Source organism: Stegastes partitus, unplaced genomic scaffold (assembly GCF_000690725.1).
Source record: "Stegastes partitus isolate 25-593 unplaced genomic scaffold, Stegastes_partitus-1.0.2 Scaffold583, whole genome shotgun sequence".
NCBI classification, from domain to species: Eukaryota; Metazoa; Chordata; class Actinopteri; family Pomacentridae; genus Stegastes; species Stegastes partitus.
The window spans coordinates 146,732-165,431 of NW_007578314.1; the positions used below are offsets into that span (position 1 = coordinate 146,732).

The 18,700-nt window shown below is 41.4% G+C and overlaps 2 protein-coding genes across 3 annotated transcripts in view; one reads left to right on the forward strand and one right to left on the reverse strand.

Annotated features, from left to right (window-relative positions):
• cog5 (component of oligomeric golgi complex 5) overlaps positions 1-18,700 on the reverse strand; it is a 58,313-nt gene that overhangs the window by 37,114 nt on the left and 2,499 nt on the right. For both annotated transcript variants that reach the window (XM_008288944.1, XM_008288945.1), the window contains exons 5-6: positions 17,747-17,816; positions 15,262-15,382 (exon numbers count right to left, since the gene is read on the reverse strand). In XM_008288944.1, the coding sequence (XP_008287166.1) occupies positions 15,262-15,382; positions 17,747-17,816 (191 nt within the window). The remainder of the gene's footprint in view (positions 1-15,261; positions 15,383-17,746; positions 17,817-18,700) is intronic.
• LOC103362561 (probable G-protein coupled receptor 22) lies at positions 7,471-9,433 on the forward strand. Its single transcript, XM_008288943.1, has 3 exons — positions 7,471-7,593; positions 7,703-7,849; positions 8,381-9,433. Exons 1-3 carry the CDS (start codon positions 7,471-7,473, stop codon positions 9,431-9,433), a joined length of 1,323 nt encoding a protein of 440 aa, XP_008287165.1.

Sequence of the window (18,700 nt, forward strand, 5' to 3'; positions counted from 1 at the left end):
ATAGATAGATAGATAGATAGATAGATAGATAGATAGATAGATAGATGGATGGATAGATGGATAGATGGATAGATGGATAGATGGATAGATGGATAATAGATAGAGACACTTCACCTCTATCAACATCTTTTTTCTCAACTTGTGCACATTATCAAATGCTGAACGTGACCTAAAATGTAACAGAATTAAACTGTAGCAGTTATAATTAGGGCACAGGAATTTGAAATTTTATTGAAGCTTTACAGAAACAACAACAAAAAAATTAGATTTTGTGCATTTTTATTTTCTCTGCTGTGCTAAAAATATTCCATTAATCTTTGTGCTGTTACAGCCAAAACTAAAGTCCTAATAAACTGTGATTTTGGTTTCGGAGCCCATTAAGACAGCACTGCTCTGTGTCTGTGTTTAGATAGTCCCTCTGCATCCTGGTTTTGATGACTGAAACATTGCCCCAATCCAACAGTTGCTGATTCATGTGCTTCTGACAATGACCTCGCTCAAAATATGCAGAAAAGTAGCACCTGACACTCCAGAACTTGCAGTGAGACTGCACAGCATATGACACAAGGTGAGCTTAATGAGTTCAGTAGTGTGCCTCTGTCAAAAACGCATTCTTAAAGCATGCTTTCTTTCTGAAGTTTTACTTTTCTCACCACTTGTTCCATGAGTTATGCCCTTATGAGAATGATCTTTATGTTGACCTTGAGTTGCAGCCATCTGTGCCGCCAAAGCATCATCAAGGCATCGGTGTTCACTGGAGTGGCATTTGTCCATATGGCACAAAGTCTGTACTTGTATTTATGACTGTTGTGCTTTCAAAATACAAAACACACAAACCTGCTTTCACTCAGGTGCACATCAGTGTAACACTGTACAGCTGAGGACTAGGCAACAGGCAGCGTCCCTTTGGACAGCCAGTGGACAGCCTGGATATCAGGTTGCAATAATAATACATTCATGAAGCATTTATGGATGTTTTCTATCGCACTCGACTTTACTTGGAGCATTTTAGGTGCACAACTCACCACTCATCATTGTCAGCTTTGCTGAATAAATAAGTCAGCGTCTGTCTTTTCGTTTAGAACTGTCTCCATCTGTTTCGATCTCTCACATATCATGCGCATGTTTGCTCAGGAAAATAGTCTGGAAGTGTTTATTTTTTTTCTCTTTATAACCTTGCTGCCTGCCATCTATCGCTCTCGCTAAAGACTTGTATCTGGGCGAAAACAGGCCTCCCGCTGAGTTGCGCATGTCAGTAAAACAGTCGAACTGGAAACCATCATCCCTGCTTACACTCCTTGAATAAACAAATGAAGAGTGAGAGATGAAGAGCTCAGATACAGTGACCAGATCACAGGAAACGTAAAAAATCCAAACCTCATGTTTTATCACTGGAGAAGAATGTTTCCCAAAAGACAACAGACGGGCCCTGATTTAAATTCTGATTTATCAGTCTGGGTGTGCTTTGTCTCGCGGTGCTGTTGTTGCCATGCCAATGCCAAGTAGCTGTAATTAGTCCACTCACAAGCTACATCGCAGATATGCTCAGCAATAAGGGCAACACTGCAACTGCTCCAATGGTAGCCAGATTGGTACAATTAAGCATGTACCATCCGGCAGGTGCTATGCAAACACAAACAGCGGAGGAGTGGCCAAAGTCCTGACAGGAAAGATACCGCCATTAGCATCGTCATGGCCACCGTTTCCTACCTGGGCTTTTTAATGAGGGAAAACAAACTTCTGGGGAGATGGCTGAGAAAAAGGGGGAAAAAAAACAATGACTTAAAGACAAAAAAGATCTGTGTTGTTCCTGCCTGCTGGAAACAGCCTTCTCCTCTTATTACAGGCAGCACAGAGGATGGAGCAAAATATCAAGGGAAGGAAAGAAACAAGGACTTAGAGTAAGAAAACAAAAACAACAGGGTTAAATCTGCTTTGAGAGTCCAATTAGTCAAGCACAGAGGTGTAAAAGGGAAAAAAAAGGAAAGGAGAAGACAGTTTCAGAGAGGGGCGATGGAGGGGGAGGGAGCGATGGATGAGTAGGAAGGGCTACTGGAGGCAGATACAGAGAGAGGCAGGAAACAGGACAGAGAGACAGACCAACAGAAAAAGAAGCACAGCAGAGAGAAGAGAGGGGGAGGCAGAGCAGCAGTGTCAGTATCTCTCTCGCTGCCTCCAGGCTGTGTGGCTGCATGCTTTCTACCAGTCAAAATTCCATCTTGAAAGGATTCAACAGTGTGCCGTAAGATCCTTAAATGATGGGCTGCTAAGCTACAACTCAGCAAGTCAGTCTCATCACCTGTGGGCACTACGCTACCTGTGGGGATTGAGATTACAAAAGCTCTACAGAGAAGGAAAGCACTCGGACAGACCCACGGATCACTGAGGAATGGTCTTTGTCTGGAGGTAAACTAACACACGGCACAATCACATACTACACTGGTACTGTAGCGCTGATGGCAACGTGAAGGCAGTGTAGAACTACCACATTCAGCTCTAGATAAACACACACAGCATGCGTGACATGTTGTTGAGCCTGCGAGTCACGATTTTCCAGTAGTGATTATTTTGAGTGGGGAATAATTAGACTAAATGAGTGGCTGTCAAACAGCAAGGCACATGGGTCTTACAAAATAAAACACAGCTGAGTTCACTGCCTCCTAAAAAGACTGCCTCCGCTGCTGCATGGAAGCTCATTTAGCACAAAACCAATCAGACTGAAGAAAGAATGCATTTGAATCTGTCCTTAGAGGGAGGTCAGTCAGAGGACAGATGCTTCATTTATTGCAGAATACAGACAAAAGAAAAAATAAGAATCCCAACAAGTGCATTAAGCCATCAAGCTAAATACTAAGTTTAAATAAAAGAGAAATCAAAAGAAAATGATCAACACTTCAAACTTCAACGCAGCTAACGGTAATGAACCGGACATCAGAGCAGGAACCACTCAAGAAGAAGTCAGTCCAGGCTGAGAGCAAACACTCCCGTCTACACTCCAACGACTACTTTCATTATTGGTAATTATTTTTTCAATTTGCCTGATCAATTATTTAGACTGGAAAAGGTCAGAATATATCAAACAGCATCCATCTCCTTCAGATCTTTCCCAACCCAAGGTGACACTTTCAAATGGGTTAGTTTATCTGTCCATCAGTCCAAATTACAAAGATAATCGATTTACAGTCGTTTGAAACTAAAAAGTGGATCCATTCTAACATGTTAACTGTTGAAAAAAAATGCTTCACATTTCTGCTTGATAAATGACAAAAGATAAACTGATTAGTGGAATTACTGATGCCTGTGTTTTGGATTTTTCCTCTCTGATGGATACAGGATACCTTGATACGTTTTCACTGATCTGACATCTTGCTCAGACCTGGCATCGCTTTACAGATATACTTTATGTAAATGCCCGGGCCTTCTGCCAGAAATCGGTAGGCGTGCTGACAGCAGTAGGTGTTCCAACAGACTGGATGTGATTGGCTGGTTGGGTTTAAATAGAAGCTGCGTGGTTAAAGTTAAGGTAAGCCCACATCTGTCAGCATGTCCCACGCTCTGGCTCCATGGTTGAGTTGCAGGCGCTACACCTTCCTTTGAAACTGCAGTAAAATGCGTTACATGTGCTATAACCACAGTAGAAGCGCTGGATTTGTACCACTCAACCATACATTAGGACAAGTGACAACATACAATATTAGCTACAAATATATTTATAACGTGTGCCATACAATCCCAGGTGGACGGACCATTTTGAAAAGGAAGGACAGAAAAATTCTGAAATTCACTGAAAACACCCAAAACCTTCATATACTGTACGACACACTTAGAATAAAATGGTCGATCACTTTGGTACGTTCACTGAATTTTCTCCTGTGGTTTAATTAAATGGTACATTCTTTCCCCAAGAGAGAGAGAGAAAGGTAACAGAGGTATAATCCACAGCAAGAAGAACAATTATCAAAAAGAATCCATGCAATAACTGCAAAGGGTGTCATGTTTATACCATGTGTTAAGGTGGTCAGTGTGTTCTTATACTCTGGGCAATGCACTCTTTAAATGCTGGCGGTATCTGTGTCAGCGTTCAAAGTTGAATCCGGTTTGTTTCATGCAGACTATTTTGCTAAAACATACAACTCAGCACTTCGATTTGCAACCGATATGAATCTGTGTGCATGCATATGCACTGAGCTGACAGATTGCATCCTGCCAAGAGAGCCAAGAGTCCCTTTCAGTGTTAGTGACAAATATCAGCAGATCAACTGATGACGAGCTGCACTAATTGCATGGACAGGACAACCTCATTAGATTTGCTGCTTTGGAAAACACGGCCAGCAGCCGCTGGACAATTGTGAAGTCAGCACTAACAAGTCCAGTAAAGGTGCTGCATTTTTAATACATAACACACAGACATTAATGGGCTTAATGAACGAACAAATAAATAATTCCTTTTATTAACGGCAGAAGATCAATGTGATTTGAACTGATTCACTGTATTCACACGATGTGAGTCAGGTTATTTGCTTGTTGAGTTATTTTTGGCATTTATAGATCATTTAAATTAAAGCCAGTACATAGGCTAGATAATATAGTTCTGTTTGTTTAAACAGAGCAAGAGGATGCTAAAACAATACTTTACCGTCATTACGGCATGTCTTACTGAAACTTTAAGTGGGGATATCAATTACCAAAATTCTTCAGTACAAATACAAACCGTGTGGGCTAAAACGCACAAGAAGCGTAATTCTCCTTGACAGTAATTCACTACAGGTTTGTGTCTGGTATGGTAGCCTCATTATGTTATGCAGGAATGAAGATCAGTAACTAGGACAGTATTAGAATGGCTAACAGGTCACTGAATTTGGCTTTTACAGTGAACAGTCGTCACCGGGGAGATCTCCCTTCAGGTTATGTGTTCCCGTTGGCTGAGAACTCAATACCCTCGTGGAAAGCCCCAACACATGGAAATGGGAATACCATTTAATTCATCACAGTTATTACAGTTTGTACTGTAAATTAAAACTGCAATTTATTCTCTTTAATACAAGAACAATATTTTGTTGTCGGTTTTTTTATGTCGCCTCATAAACAGAATTTTCTGCAGGAACATTGTTTTTTGTTTTTTTTTTTTTAAGAAGAAGCTGTAAAATGGTAAATATGTCTAAAGAGAAAACAAACACACTGTCTACACACAATTCTTTTTTCTAAAATAGAACAAATTTTCTGACGGAACAGTTCAGTAATCCTGGCTATGAATCCAACAAGACACTCAGTGCCTCCGTCCAGTATCGACAGCATAAATTAGTCATAAGTCTTTCAGTTAGATCTCGAGGCAGTCCAGCAATAACACACTGAGACAGTGTGTGGCCCGTTGTGACACTAAGTCAGCGTATCATTTCATAGACTTAGACTGTCTGCAGAGAACCGGTTCACAGTTTTCAGCAGTCATTTGCTGAACAACACATGACAGGAGCCATCAAAGACAAAAAGCAAGGCATCAAAAACTGATTACACACACGTTCAGCACACACACGAACAAGAGCACAAACACTCAGAGACAGGCATCCAATTAACAGAGAAAGAGCAAGCGTATGTGTCAGGGGATGATAAATGAGTGGAAATTAGATGGTGGACACTTAATGCAACATGAAGACGTGGGGGAAACCTTCATTCCAAGGTGACCCATTTCTTTCTTTGGCATTATTTAACTGACATCTTCCATCCTTCATCTTTTCACTCTATAGGATTAAATATGGAATGTGACAGAGGAAGGACACGGGAGAGAGGGATGCTGATGAGGACGACAGAGGGGCACGACACAGCTTCAATCAACTCCTCTCTTGCAGTCTGTGAAGGCTAAAGCAGAAGCACAAAAGCGGTGAATGTCCAAGAGTGAAGGGCCCAGTGTCTCTGAGTGGTGTCCAAGGACTCTGTATGACCGACATCTGGGTCTATGACCTTTGGTGCAACTCCACCCTCATCTCGGAGCAAAGGGAACTAAAGGGGTAAAGTGGGCTAGATTCAGAGCAACAACTACACAAGCTTGTTTTCTCTTTTTGTGGGGGAGGGGGAAAGCCCCTCTATTTTGCATCCTCCATTTTCTCCCATCACTTTTCTCTGGAGTCTGAAATCACCAGCCTGCTGTAGTCTGACATAATGCGCCCAGGACCATATCGAGACCTTCACCATCTCCAGAGAGATCAAAACACAAGTGTGAAAGACATCCAGTACCTGAGAAGTGGGGAGTAGTGGAGAGAGGAGGATTGTTCTGGCATTGGCATCATTTTCAGGCGGAGATGACACTGGTGGCAACAGTTCAAGCACAACGGACAATGACAAGACAGAGCATTGCATGAAAGAAAGCATTGATCTTAGAGCACCGCACTGATGTTGCAAACCACATGCCCCCCAGTGAGGGGTGGGGGTGTGTTGCTTTCTGTGTCTCACAAACAGACTTCTCCTTTTGCCTGAGTGCAGCCAGCATACACAAAGCTAAAGTTCACAGAAAACTTCTCAGAATCCATCAAATTCCAGGAGAAATTTCCTTCTGTTCAGAGAGGGGATGCTGCAAATCAGATGGACGAAGTGAAGATTGACCTCGTCAAGTCGGAATACGATGGGATGCTCTGACATGCTCCAGCAAGTTCCTTGTGGCTACTTCGATTGCTGCTGAGTGGGAGAGGACACTGCTGGGAGGAAGTGGTGGTGAGTTTAAGCCTGATATGACACCTGCACTCAGTTATCTTTAGTCCACACCAGAAGGGAACCAAACACCATGAAATATATATTTCTTGCAGCACTCTCAAACAACTTGCTTGTTTGGTTTTGAGACAATGATGAAAACAAAGATATGAAGAACTTCTTCCTTGTAACCTTCGGCTTAATAATAACCAGTTTATACAGTGTGTCCTCCCACTACAGTTTGAGGAAACTTTTGTCTTAAGATTTTATTGTGGTTTCAAACAGCCAAAGAAAAGCAAACTTTTGGACAATCTGTTCTTTGGGCAACTTAGTTGTTCACTAGGTTATACACATGGAAAATGTAAAAAGCTTGAGACAAAGTTCAAATACCGTTCTAATATTTTTAAAATCTCCAGTGTGGACAGGTGTGGGAGGAAGTGACTTCTGACACTGAAACACTTCTCAGTTGCACTTTGGTTGAAGCAACCTGAGCTTGTGTGCTCTGAACAGAATATATCTTCTCTGGTATTAGAAATGCTTTCACGCTTGTCTGCTGCTCACGGAGGGCTTTGTCAGGGAGTTTATTTAGGACTTCCAGTCATGTGTCAAAGAGTGCTGTGGCCGTAATGGATGTGATGAAAGCATGAATCAAAGTTTCGACAGTTGAGAAGGAAGATGGACAGATATGTTGTTTATCCCTTTGGGGAGATTCCAGATATGCGGCGGTTTACCTCTGAACAATGTCTGATTTTGTGCTAACGTCTCTCCAGGCCTCTTCCTCCCATCAGGAGAATGCACACATCCCCAGTGCTGATCTCTGCAGCCACCATGAGCAACATGACAGTGCTTGACACTGCTGACCCGTATGACCTTGACATGACCTCCTCTGAGGCCATCTACCCCATCAGCTTTCAGGTACTGCAATAGTCTCATATTTGTATCTTACATTGGCGCTGCATTCAAAACAACATGGACGATGTCACATTAAATGGCATTATTTCCACCGTGTCTTTATTTTTGACAGGTTTCTCTGACAGGCTTCCTGCTTTTGGAGATAGTTTTGGGTTTGAGCTCCAACCTCACTGTGCTGGTCCTCTACTGTATGAAGCAGAACCTCATCAGCTCCGTCTCCAACATCATCACCATGAACCTGCATGTCGTGGACGTGTTGGTGAGTCCTGACCTCAGCAGAACATCAGCACACAGACTGCAAAGTTTTACAAACCAATCCTGCTTTGAAATGTTCTAACTGGAAACATAACTGTGACAAGCAAGTATTCACTCTGTATTTGTTTCATTTATTCAAATCCTCCCTCTCATATTCGTACACGAGGGTATTCTGAGCTTCAGTGCTGCTTGCTAGTGAAGCTAGTGAAACCTCGCTACTCGTTCTAAGGTCAACAAGACTGGCACTGACTCTGCTGCGATTTAGTGTGTTCGACACTCCTGCTAGCAGCACTGTCTGGGGCCATTCCTAAAAGGCACTTCACAGCATTATGGTTTTACTACATGAATATAATCCTGACATATGTTATGTCTTTAAATATAAATATCAAGTTTTCAAATCAGGCTTTCAAAAAGCTGTGAAATGAATGAAGCAAGAAAAACACAACATGAAAGCATGTCTTGTAGTTTTGTCCCGACTAGATGAAAGCAAACGGAGTGCATTTGGGATGTGACCTGAATTCCTGTCTGTTTCCAGGTGTGTGTTTGCTGCATCCCACTGACAGCTGTGGTTGTGCTACTGCCGTTGGAGGCGGACACAGCTATGATCTGCTGTTTCCACGAGGCTTGTGTCTCGTTTGCAAGTGTAGCTACTGCAGCTAACGTCCTGGCCATCACTGTGGACCGCTACGACATCTCAGTAAGGCCGGCCAACCGGGTGCTCACCATGGGCCGGGCCGTGGCTCTGCTGGGATCCATTTGGGCTTTATCCTTTTGCAGTTTCCTGGTTCCATTCATGGAAGTAGGTTTCTTCATCAGTTCTGGTTCGGATCTCGTGAACCAGACTGCAGTAATAACAGTGGCTCATACAAATGAGTACTACACGGAGCTGGGTTTGTACTATCACCTGCTGGCACAGATTCCTATATTTTTTTTCACGGCTGTGGTAATGCTGGTGACTTACTACAAGATTCTTCAGGCGCTCAACATACGCATTGGAACACGCTTTCAGCACAACTTGCCTAAAAAGAAGCAAAAGAGCAAAAACACCATCTCCCTGAGCACTGCAACACAAGCAGAGTCAACCGACGCGTCACAGAGCAGCACGGGAGTGAGGGCAGGCGGAAATGCGACTTTGGGCATGAGGGCATCGGTGTCCGTCATTATCGCCCTCAGACGAGCGATGAAGCGTCATCGGGAGAGACGGGAGAGACAGAAACGAGTTTTCAGGATGTCTCTTCTCATCATTTCCACGTTCCTACTTTGCTGGACTCCAATCACGGTGCTCAACACCATCATCCTCAGCACTGGGCCCAGTGACTTGACTGTGCGCCTCCGTCTGGGCTTCCTGGTGATGGCCTATGGAACCACCATCTTTCACCCGCTCCTTTACGCTTTCACTCGGCAGAAGTTTCAAAAGGTTTTGAAGAGCAAGATGAAGAAGAGGGTGGTGTCTGTAGTTGAAGCTGACCCTACACCAAACAATGTAGTCATTCATAATTCATGGATTGACCCCAGGAGGAATAAGAAGGTCACTTTCGAGGACACGGAAGCCAGGCAGAAATGTCTATGTTCACAGGATGCAGAGTGATTTGATTAACTCAAATGTAAATATGTCAAATATGTGGTCTACACTACAGTAAAGTAAGTTATTGGAGTATTGTTTATGCAGTTAGAGAAGTGGAAAGCATTTGAAAAGAAAAATAGAAGAAAAATTATGCCTAAACGAGCTAAGAGGCTGCTCATAAAACACTGAAGCATTTAAATCTTGGGGAACTTAATAAAGGGATGCTAAAATGAGAAGAGAACATTTCCTAAGAACAATGGAATGACGATGTAAAGAAGAGGGTTTCCTTGGTGCAGACCTCACATGTGAAAAGGGAAACTACCAGCAGCTCAACGTGTGTTTTCAAGGACTGCAGAAAAAACATATTTTCCTCAGTATGAAAAAAAAAAGTCTCAAAATAGGTGTCGCAGACACATGAAGAGGGTAATTTATAGCTATTTATTAAGGAACGTTGTGGAGTACTACCAAGGACAATTCAGACATAACTCTGTATCTAAGCAGCAGTGTGTGCTGTTTGCTGGTTAATGGGATGATGTCTATGTACAGTCAGAGAACACCTTGATATTGTTTGTCACCATTTGTAATAAACAACCAAAGGCACAACAGTTGTCGGTATCCCTCTGCTCTACTGGTCCTCCAAGTGGAACTGGAGACATGGACAGGGTCAGAAATTGGTATGTGAAATGTAGTTTAGTTTTTCTTCTCCACTTCCCTCAGAGACGTAACTTTTATCTGTTCTCTGTTTACATGTGATGAAGAATTGGAGCTCAGCCTTTAAAGCTATTGGAGCTTTTCTTCTTTTGCAAGAAAACGATGACTGATTGAAATGTAAGGAAAATAATCCATGTGCAATTGATTTCAATTTCATATTCTGAAACGAAAACCAGAGAATGAAAACCGTGGCTTCTTTCATTCTCTGTTTTGAAAGAAAAATCAAAAAATGGAAAGAAAAAAAAAACAAAGAAAAGATCCAAAGCATTATCAGACACAAAAAGGATTTAAAGGCACAGGCTTGTAATTCAGTTTCGTCACTTGAAAAATTCAATTTTCTTGAAAGCAATTTTCCCAACAGTTAAACAGCAGCGAGGTGCATTCGTTTTATGGACCCTGACGGGCCGTCAGCAGACACACCTGTAACTACCTCTCATTGAGCAGCAAGAGGCTCCACTTGGTGGCAGAAAGTAGACCTGATCCCAAATGCATCTTCTGATGTGCATGTCCCTCATCTTCTGCCTCATCAGATCATGTGTTTTAAATGAATTAAATTACAAACAGCACCGAACCGATAATAAATAATCATTAACACCCCTACTGCTAAAAATAACGATCCCCAGGACAAAAAGGATTCACTTGTAACCAAAATGTGCATAACAGTAGACATATTAACAGAATATAGGGAACAGTTTATGAAATGGTATCTAATATAATAAATATAATAATCCTCATGAGAGGTTCCTAAAAAAATCCATATATGTATAATGCTTATTTTATTTCATTACAGCACCACGGTATCAGATATACGTACAGAGTTCATGTGTAGAAGCTATAATGCCCCATTTATGTTGTAGTGCACTTATAGTCATTGTGCTTCAGTTTCCTGCACTAAGGCATAGAACATAATGAACATAAGAGTTGCTGCCCCCCTTTTGCCACATGAGCAAGAACACCCAGAAGTGTGAATTTCTGTCAGGAGTAAACAAAGGCAACGTACACACACCACACGATACTGTAGTGCGAAGACCACGGCCGGACGGAAAAACGCCTAACGATGTATTCAATGTCTGTGTATATTGCAGAATATCAAGTAAAGGAAGAAAAAAAAAAGAACTGTCTGACTCTTTATTCAAATGTGCAACACCAACGTGGCCACAGATCCAACTGACGGCCAGCAGCCTGATAGCTCTGTGATCATAGGCAATGAAATCTAAAGGTCCAACCATTAAAAAGCATCAGTCCCAGACCACAGAACAGGTACATCGCATGTAACATTTCTAAGCTTTTCATCACGACAGAACGAAATTTTAAATAAGGTAAGCAATTTACTGCCATGCTGACAACAGAGTAGCTGGTCTAGAGGTAAACGGAGCACACCTGGGTCTCACCTGTCAGAGTGCACACTGAACCACCAACAGCAACGAGCACCAGTTCCTCTTTTGATACCAGAGATCATTTAAAATTGCATAATTTTGAATACAGCAGTAAAAGAAACATCAGTTTTACGTTTATATATTTTATATTTATATATCTCCCAACCCATGTAAACCTCAATTAAAAAAATAAATTTAAGTAGCAAAGCCCAGCTGACAAATTTTTGGAATTGCTGAAAGACAACCCAGTGGTACAGCAGAGAGCAGAAGCAGACGATGTATCACCTCTAAGAGCTTGTTGCTGTGCTGGGGAACACTGAGGACGCTGACCCCATTTCAAAGCTCTTTGCAGCCGGTGGAATTTGTGTGACCCAGCATGTGTTTATGCATGTGTGCGTGCTGTGTGAGAAGTGGTCACAGGCTGCTGAAAGCACTTCTCTTTGGGAACCTGCTCAGTCTCGCTTAATGCCTTGTGATAACCAAGAGTAGTGTGGCACAAAGATAACCGACGGCAGTGACAAGAAACGCATCAATATCACTTTTCCTCTGCTGACACCAGAAGGTCACACAGTCCTCTGAACCTGCCCAGCTACTGTTACACACAGCGATCCTCACTGAAACTATGACAGCAATCCTATGATGGAGAGCTGCTGTCAAAGAGCACCGGGGTCACACTGGGTGTCGGTGGTGGGACCCCATCAGAAAGGATCTTAAGGTATGCATCATTCTGTCCTTGATGTTATACGTTTCCATGCTGCAGCAGGACATTCAACAGTGAGGCGTCACTCACATGGATCTTCAAACTCACTGCTTGTCACAGCTGTAACACCCCTTAACCCACACCTGTCTCCTGATGGAACAAAATGATTAAGTGTTCCTGGACATAGCAAGCACCTGTTTAATGGGATCCTTAAATAAGCTGTCCATCTTTATGTATAAAACGTTGAAGAATATCAAAAAAAATGATTTGCCACAATCCACAAACAAATCCAACTCAAAGCACATGAACGCTTGCAACCAAACCTTTGAACAACACTCCACAAACAGAAGTGGATGCATTCGTCAGGTTGAAGCCAACGGTACTGGCCTGGAAGTCCACCTCACTGAACAAGCCCTCCTTGTAAAAGCGAGGGCAGCAGCATTCAGCTCACAAGCTCACACAAACAGTTTCATGCTGAGCTGGTTGCCAGCCAGCAAAAGCAAACGAGTGGCCAGTGAAGAGAGTGGAATGTGAAAGTATGACACCTACTCCAGACGTGTTTTTCTTTTTTTTTTTTTTTTAGAAACTGAAGAAATAAACCAGAGCTAATTCAATTCAATATTATTTATATAGTGTGAAATCATAATAAATCATCTCTAAGCACTTCACACACTCAGGTCAAACCTTAGAACCCTACAGAGTCGTAACTATGAGTGGCACTTTGTAACAGTGGGGACCACAAAACTGCCTTTTAACAGGAAGAAACCTGCGACAGAACCATACATAGGATGGGCAGGCGTCCACCTTAACTGGTTGGCTGACAGGAGTTAACACACCACACAATTCTCAACAAGTGGCCAGAGAACAGACTGACGATGTGTGACTGCATGAAGAACCATGCACATGATGTGTGATATGAAGGTTGGTTCTCTGAGGTTCTTTTGGAACTGCATAACAAAGACAAGCCCCTATTTAACTTTTGGAAACATACGGGAAACTTTTATGTGTGTTTAGTAATAATTTAAAAAGAGCTTTGACCCCTACAGCGGTGCTTAAAAAGTTTGTTAACCCATCAGAAATGTCTGTATTTCTGCATAAATATAACTTCAAATTTCATCAGATTTTAACACAAATCCTGAAAATTGATAAAGAGAACCCAATTAAACAAATGAGACAGAATTACTATCTATTGATTTATTGAGGAAAATAATCTAACATTATATATCTGTGATAGATAAAAGTATGTCAACCTTTTCTCTCAGTACTGGGTACAAACCCCCTCATTCAGCAACACACTCAAACCTTTCTGGTAGCTTTTGATCAGTCCTGCACATCAGCTGCAAGAGATTTTAGCCCACTCCTTGGTACAGACAAGCTTCAGCTCTGGGATGTTGGTCAGTTTTGCTCACACAAACTGCTGTACTTGCTTGCATGCAGTATTTTTCTTTCTTCCAACATAATGCTTCTCATCCAAACCATAAAGTTCTGTGTTGGTGTCATCCATTTCCCAAAGTATTTTGCCGTGTCCCCATGATCTTTAGCAAATGACACCTGAACCACACTGTCCTTCTTAGGAGAGCAGTGTTTTTCCTTATTCCCCTTCCAGGCACACCTTTGTTGTTGTGTGTTCTTGTCATGGTGGATCCATTAGCATTAGCATTAGCATTAGCATTAGACAATGAAAGAGAGGCCTTCAGCTGCTCAGTGACCCTTGGTTTTTTTGTGACATGCCTCGCCTTTAATGTGATCTATTTGGGTCAAACATGCCAAAGGAGGGCAACAATGATCTTGAATTCCCTCCATTTGCACATAATCTATCTGACTGTGGATTAGTGGAGTCCAAAGTCTTTAGAGGTGGCATTGTAACCTCTTCCAGCCTGATGACGTTCAGCAACTCCTTTTCTGATGTTCCACGAAATCTCCTTGACACGTCCACAAGCATTTGTTGTAAGGATCAGACTTGAATAGATCTCTGTTCTTTAAGTAAAACAGAGGCCCCACTCACACCTGAGTGGTCCCAATGACTCTAATGTCCTCTTCAAACAAACTGCTCATTCTTGAGGTTCACATACTTTTGCCACAAACAGATATGTAACGGTAGATAATTGTCCTTAAAAACTAATTGACCAAGTATAACATTTTTGTCTGATTTCTTTAACTGGATTCTCACCGTCTGCTTTTAAGATTTATCTAAAAATCTAATTATGTCACATTTATGCTGAACTATAAAAAAAATCTGAAAGGTTTTACATACTGTGCATGTAAGTACCTGTTCTTTCATCTTCAAGTTGTACTGCTTACTGTGATATAATGTAAATTGCTTAAGGTAAGTTACTCTTTTCTTTTTGCTAGTTATTTATGAGCAGTAGTGCACTGACTGTGCAGTAAAATGTGCACCCATGGGTCTCCACACAGGGACAACATTTCTCCTAAATTGGTAAAGGTATGTTCTACTGATCTGTTTGTATGTTTATGTTTCAGTCTTGTTGAAGTCCTTGATAGAGTTTTATCTGGCGAGCCATCCCAGAGCGCCCTTCAGCTGACACAACAGGCCACATGCTCTGATTTAAAGGTCAACAGTGCTGTTGTCACTGTGGCTGCTGCATGAGCTCCGCCTGTGATCATAAAGCCCAAAACATAACCACGCTGTAGGCCCTAGTGTAACACCACACTCATCCACATACATTTTCTGCAGCTAAACATCTCATCCTGTGCCTGTGTTTAGAACAAATAATCCCAGAGTGGCAGGGCTTCAGTTGTTTCCAATGTCAGATGAAAGAATAACGTACCCACTACAGCCAAAGAATGGTGACAAAGAGACACAAAGCAAGGGAAACAGGTAAAGATATAAATATAATTAGACTGTATTTTCATATATTGTTTTGCTAAAAAGCTTCTTTAGATGTGATGTGCATTTGTAACACTGACTGTGTTCCATCATGTCTGTAAGCAAGTCATTGAAAAGGTGAAGGTGAGACGGTGCTACAGGGTTTCTGTTGGTATGAAAAGCACACACCTGCAAATGTTACCAACTGTTTTATGGAAACAAACATGCACGTCTTTACCTAGTTCGTTGAGGCTCTGGGCAGCCTTGGTGATCTCCCTGCTGCCGCCCTGCAGTTGTCCCTGCAGCCTTTTGCTCAGGTATAAGATTCGAATGATCCTCCGCAGCAGGTCACAGGCGACCTGTGGAGAGCACACCAGACTTCAGGCTACCAGACTGAAGCTCACGGATCTGTGGCACTGGCACATGTGTTGAGGTACTCAGAGGTCACAGAATATATATTGTCAATTAGAATTACATTCTAATTACACTAACACATACCAACTTAGTTTCAAAATATGTACTCTGTATGTAGACAATATCAAGCTGATGGTTAATATTGGAAGAGTTTCTTTTGCTCAACCTCTCCTCGTCATCACATATGCACAGAGCTCACTTCTAAAAAGATATCAGGGTCACAACACAGACGACTCTTTTTCTTATCTAGTAAAATAACATCCTTGAAGTCTTACAAATGATATATTTAAAAGCTGATTTAAAAAAATAACTGTTATAACTATTAGCTAATCAACAACTTAAAATATAAAGCCAATAATACTTAAACACAAAATAAAGACTCCAATAAAGTTTCAAGGCACTTTTTTGTTTGATGAAAGATTTTCTCTGCCTTTCATCACGTCAGGCGGCCTGAAAATCTGTTTGACAGTCTGAGATAATTTTAAAAAAAATGACCGCTGCCTTCAGTTAAAGGACAAGATAACACTGATAAACATAAGCTACTCGCAGCCAAACATTCTAGCTGGTCAGTAATGCTTGAAACTTTGCCTTAAAAGGCAGACAAGAAAAGAAATTACACTTTACGGTTGCTATGCTCGTATGGTAACCATGGAGGTACAGTGCTGCTGCTGCTTCTCAGATATGGGCTGGAAGGAAACGTTTCTCACGTGATGCCACTACTTTAATCCATAATCACATCTCATACCTTTCCTGAAGAAGTGTGCACACACATGAAGGAACCTGTATGATTCCTGTGCTTGATGAAAAGCAGCCTGAGAAACACTGAGGTTCATGCAGCTAATCTTAAATTATGGAAAATATGAAAACAAAATGTGACTTCTACACAAGATCAGTTTGTATTTGTTGAAATATTTATATAAAAGCCAAGTTTCCTGTGTTTCTATGTGTGTACGCTGCACACTGAAACCACGACATGATGAACACTCTGATCTATTCCATGAACTGCTCAACAAATGACGCTTTTGTTGTTGTCTTTGCGTTTAATCGCAGGCTGTGCAAAATGTAAAGAAGCAGATTAATACAAATATCAACACCAAACCATTTGAGAAGCAACACGAAGACGAATCACACTTTGTATAATATCCCTCCTTACTCTACAATTACCAGACAAACAGATCTGCTTGGCAGGAGCCTGTAATCAGACTTAATTACCACTTTGTTTTACTTCCAATCAATAAAATAATCAGGGATGTGGGTGATGATTCAGGTCTGAAACCAGGTCAACCTGTTGTTGTCAATCAGTGATGCAGCAGACACAAGAAGAGGGAAATGAACCAAATTAATGTTATTACCTTGTGATGGATTACGCTGCAAATAGATTTTTTTTAATTTTTAATTTTTTATTTTTTTAAATAGGCAGATACATTTAGCATGTGTGCATCAACGTTTACGATATGTTTCCACTCCTCGTATATTCTCACATTCCTCCACACTGGAAATATTCCTGGTCCTAGTTTTATAAACCCTTTATCACACTTACTGCTATTTGCAATTTGACTAATAACACTGCTTCTTATTTATCTTGTTACACTTAATACGAGCAACACTTCTCAAACTATATGTTGCTGTTCACTGTTTTGCACTAAAACATCAAGTCTAATTCCTTGTGTGTGAAAACCTATTTTGGAATAAATCCTTTCAGATTCTGATTCTGAACCAGACAGACAGGAAGACACCATGTTGTTGACAATGTTGTTAAAAAATGAGAAGGAGAGGCCTCGGGTTCCCTGCTGCCTGATTGGCAGCTGTTTGAGTCCGATCCAACTCATACTGAAGGCTTGAGCCAGAGACAAAACTGATATCTAATATCACACACACACATGCACACAGAAAGTCTGAGCAACAAGCAGCTATTAGGCCAGGAGAGAGGCCTCAGAATCACACTGACCTTTTTACAGCCGCTGTTTAATCAATATTTAATCATGATTTCCCCTTGGCTGCACAAACAGAACAAGTCCAGCCCAGTGTTCTCACTGAGCTGCACGCACAGCAGCTTGGAGCTGTGCACAACAAACATCTTGCCTACATACAGTATAAGCAAATAACTGACCCTCTCTCCTACACAGTGTCAATTTCTTCGTGGGTTTGGAAAGGCTTCGTGTCAAATGTAAAACAATGTTTTTTTTTGGTAAAACTGCCAAGCAGAGAGCTGTCATCACGTTCTTTATTTCAAATGAGACACTGATTGAGTCACACACAGCGACTGAAATAATCATATCATACATCTTGAAGTGTGTGCAGTGAGTTACCTGCAGTCTGGCCAGCTGAGTGATCCTGGCCACTATCTTGTTGTATGGATCAACAATCTTTGTCCTTATCCTGGAGAGACAAGCACGGTTAGACCAACGCGCATCACACACATCTTCCAAAGTCGACACCAAATATTCTGAACACGTGACGGTACTTGCTATTTTCAATGACATCTTCTTTGGTTTCTTTGGACAATGATAAGAACATGGAAGGTGCCAACATGTCTGCTGAAACTTGCAGGGGTTTAAAAAAAAAAAAAGTGTCACATGTAAAGGTGCTTTTTGCATTTGAGTTGATGATCAGGGACATCCAAAAGCCAAAATGCAAGTTGTAATACTATGTTTTGGAAATCAAATATGGAAATATATTAACTCCAGAGATTAGTTTTCAACTTTAAGTTCTGGTCTGAGAATTGCATAACTAATGTTGTATTTGTACAAACGACCAAACTTATGGTGACATGACATCCCTGTTCACGAAGGGCAGTTTGTATATTTAGACCAACAGCTGATCTTGAGCTCAGACACGTGGTGGGGGGCCGTGGTAAATAAGCAGTGATGCAGGAGGTGGAGCTGGTACTGATTTTCTTTCATACTCAAACTGGCATGGGCCTTCATTCAACTATGCCAGTTTTGTTTCATCCTTACACCTTTGTTTGTTCAACATGTAGCCCTCAAGCAGTGCCAAAATGTTGTTCCAGGAACTTGTTTTAAAATAGGCAGGTACACAGTGCAAACAAGCCGACTAAAATAAGACACCTTAAGGGGTCGGTATCTACTCGTGTTTTTTTCAGTCAAAAAAAAAAAAAAAAATTAGTTACTGCTCATATAAGAAGTGTGAGCAACAGGAGTGATAACGTATTTTTAAAATTCATGTACTTCAAGACCATGCATTCTTATCCAAAATTGTTTAAGGCTAAAGTCAATTATAGAATTCCCAAACTCCAAGGGCAG

What these genes read in the sequence shown, in the direction of transcription:
- LOC103362561 (XM_008288943.1), top strand. Translation starts at nt 7,471, where the DNA reads ATGCACACATCCCCAGTGCTGATCTCTGCAGCCACCATGAGCAACATG. An exon ending in TCTACCCCATCAGCTTTCAG is followed by an intron (nt 7,594 to 7,702) that starts GTACTGCAATAG and finishes TATTTTTGACAG; the next exon opens with GTTTCTCTGACAGGCTTCCT. An exon ending in TGCATGTCGTGGACGTGTTG is followed by an intron (nt 7,850 to 8,380) that starts GTGAGTCCTGAC and finishes GTCTGTTTCCAG; the next exon opens with GTGTGTGTTTGCTGCATCCC.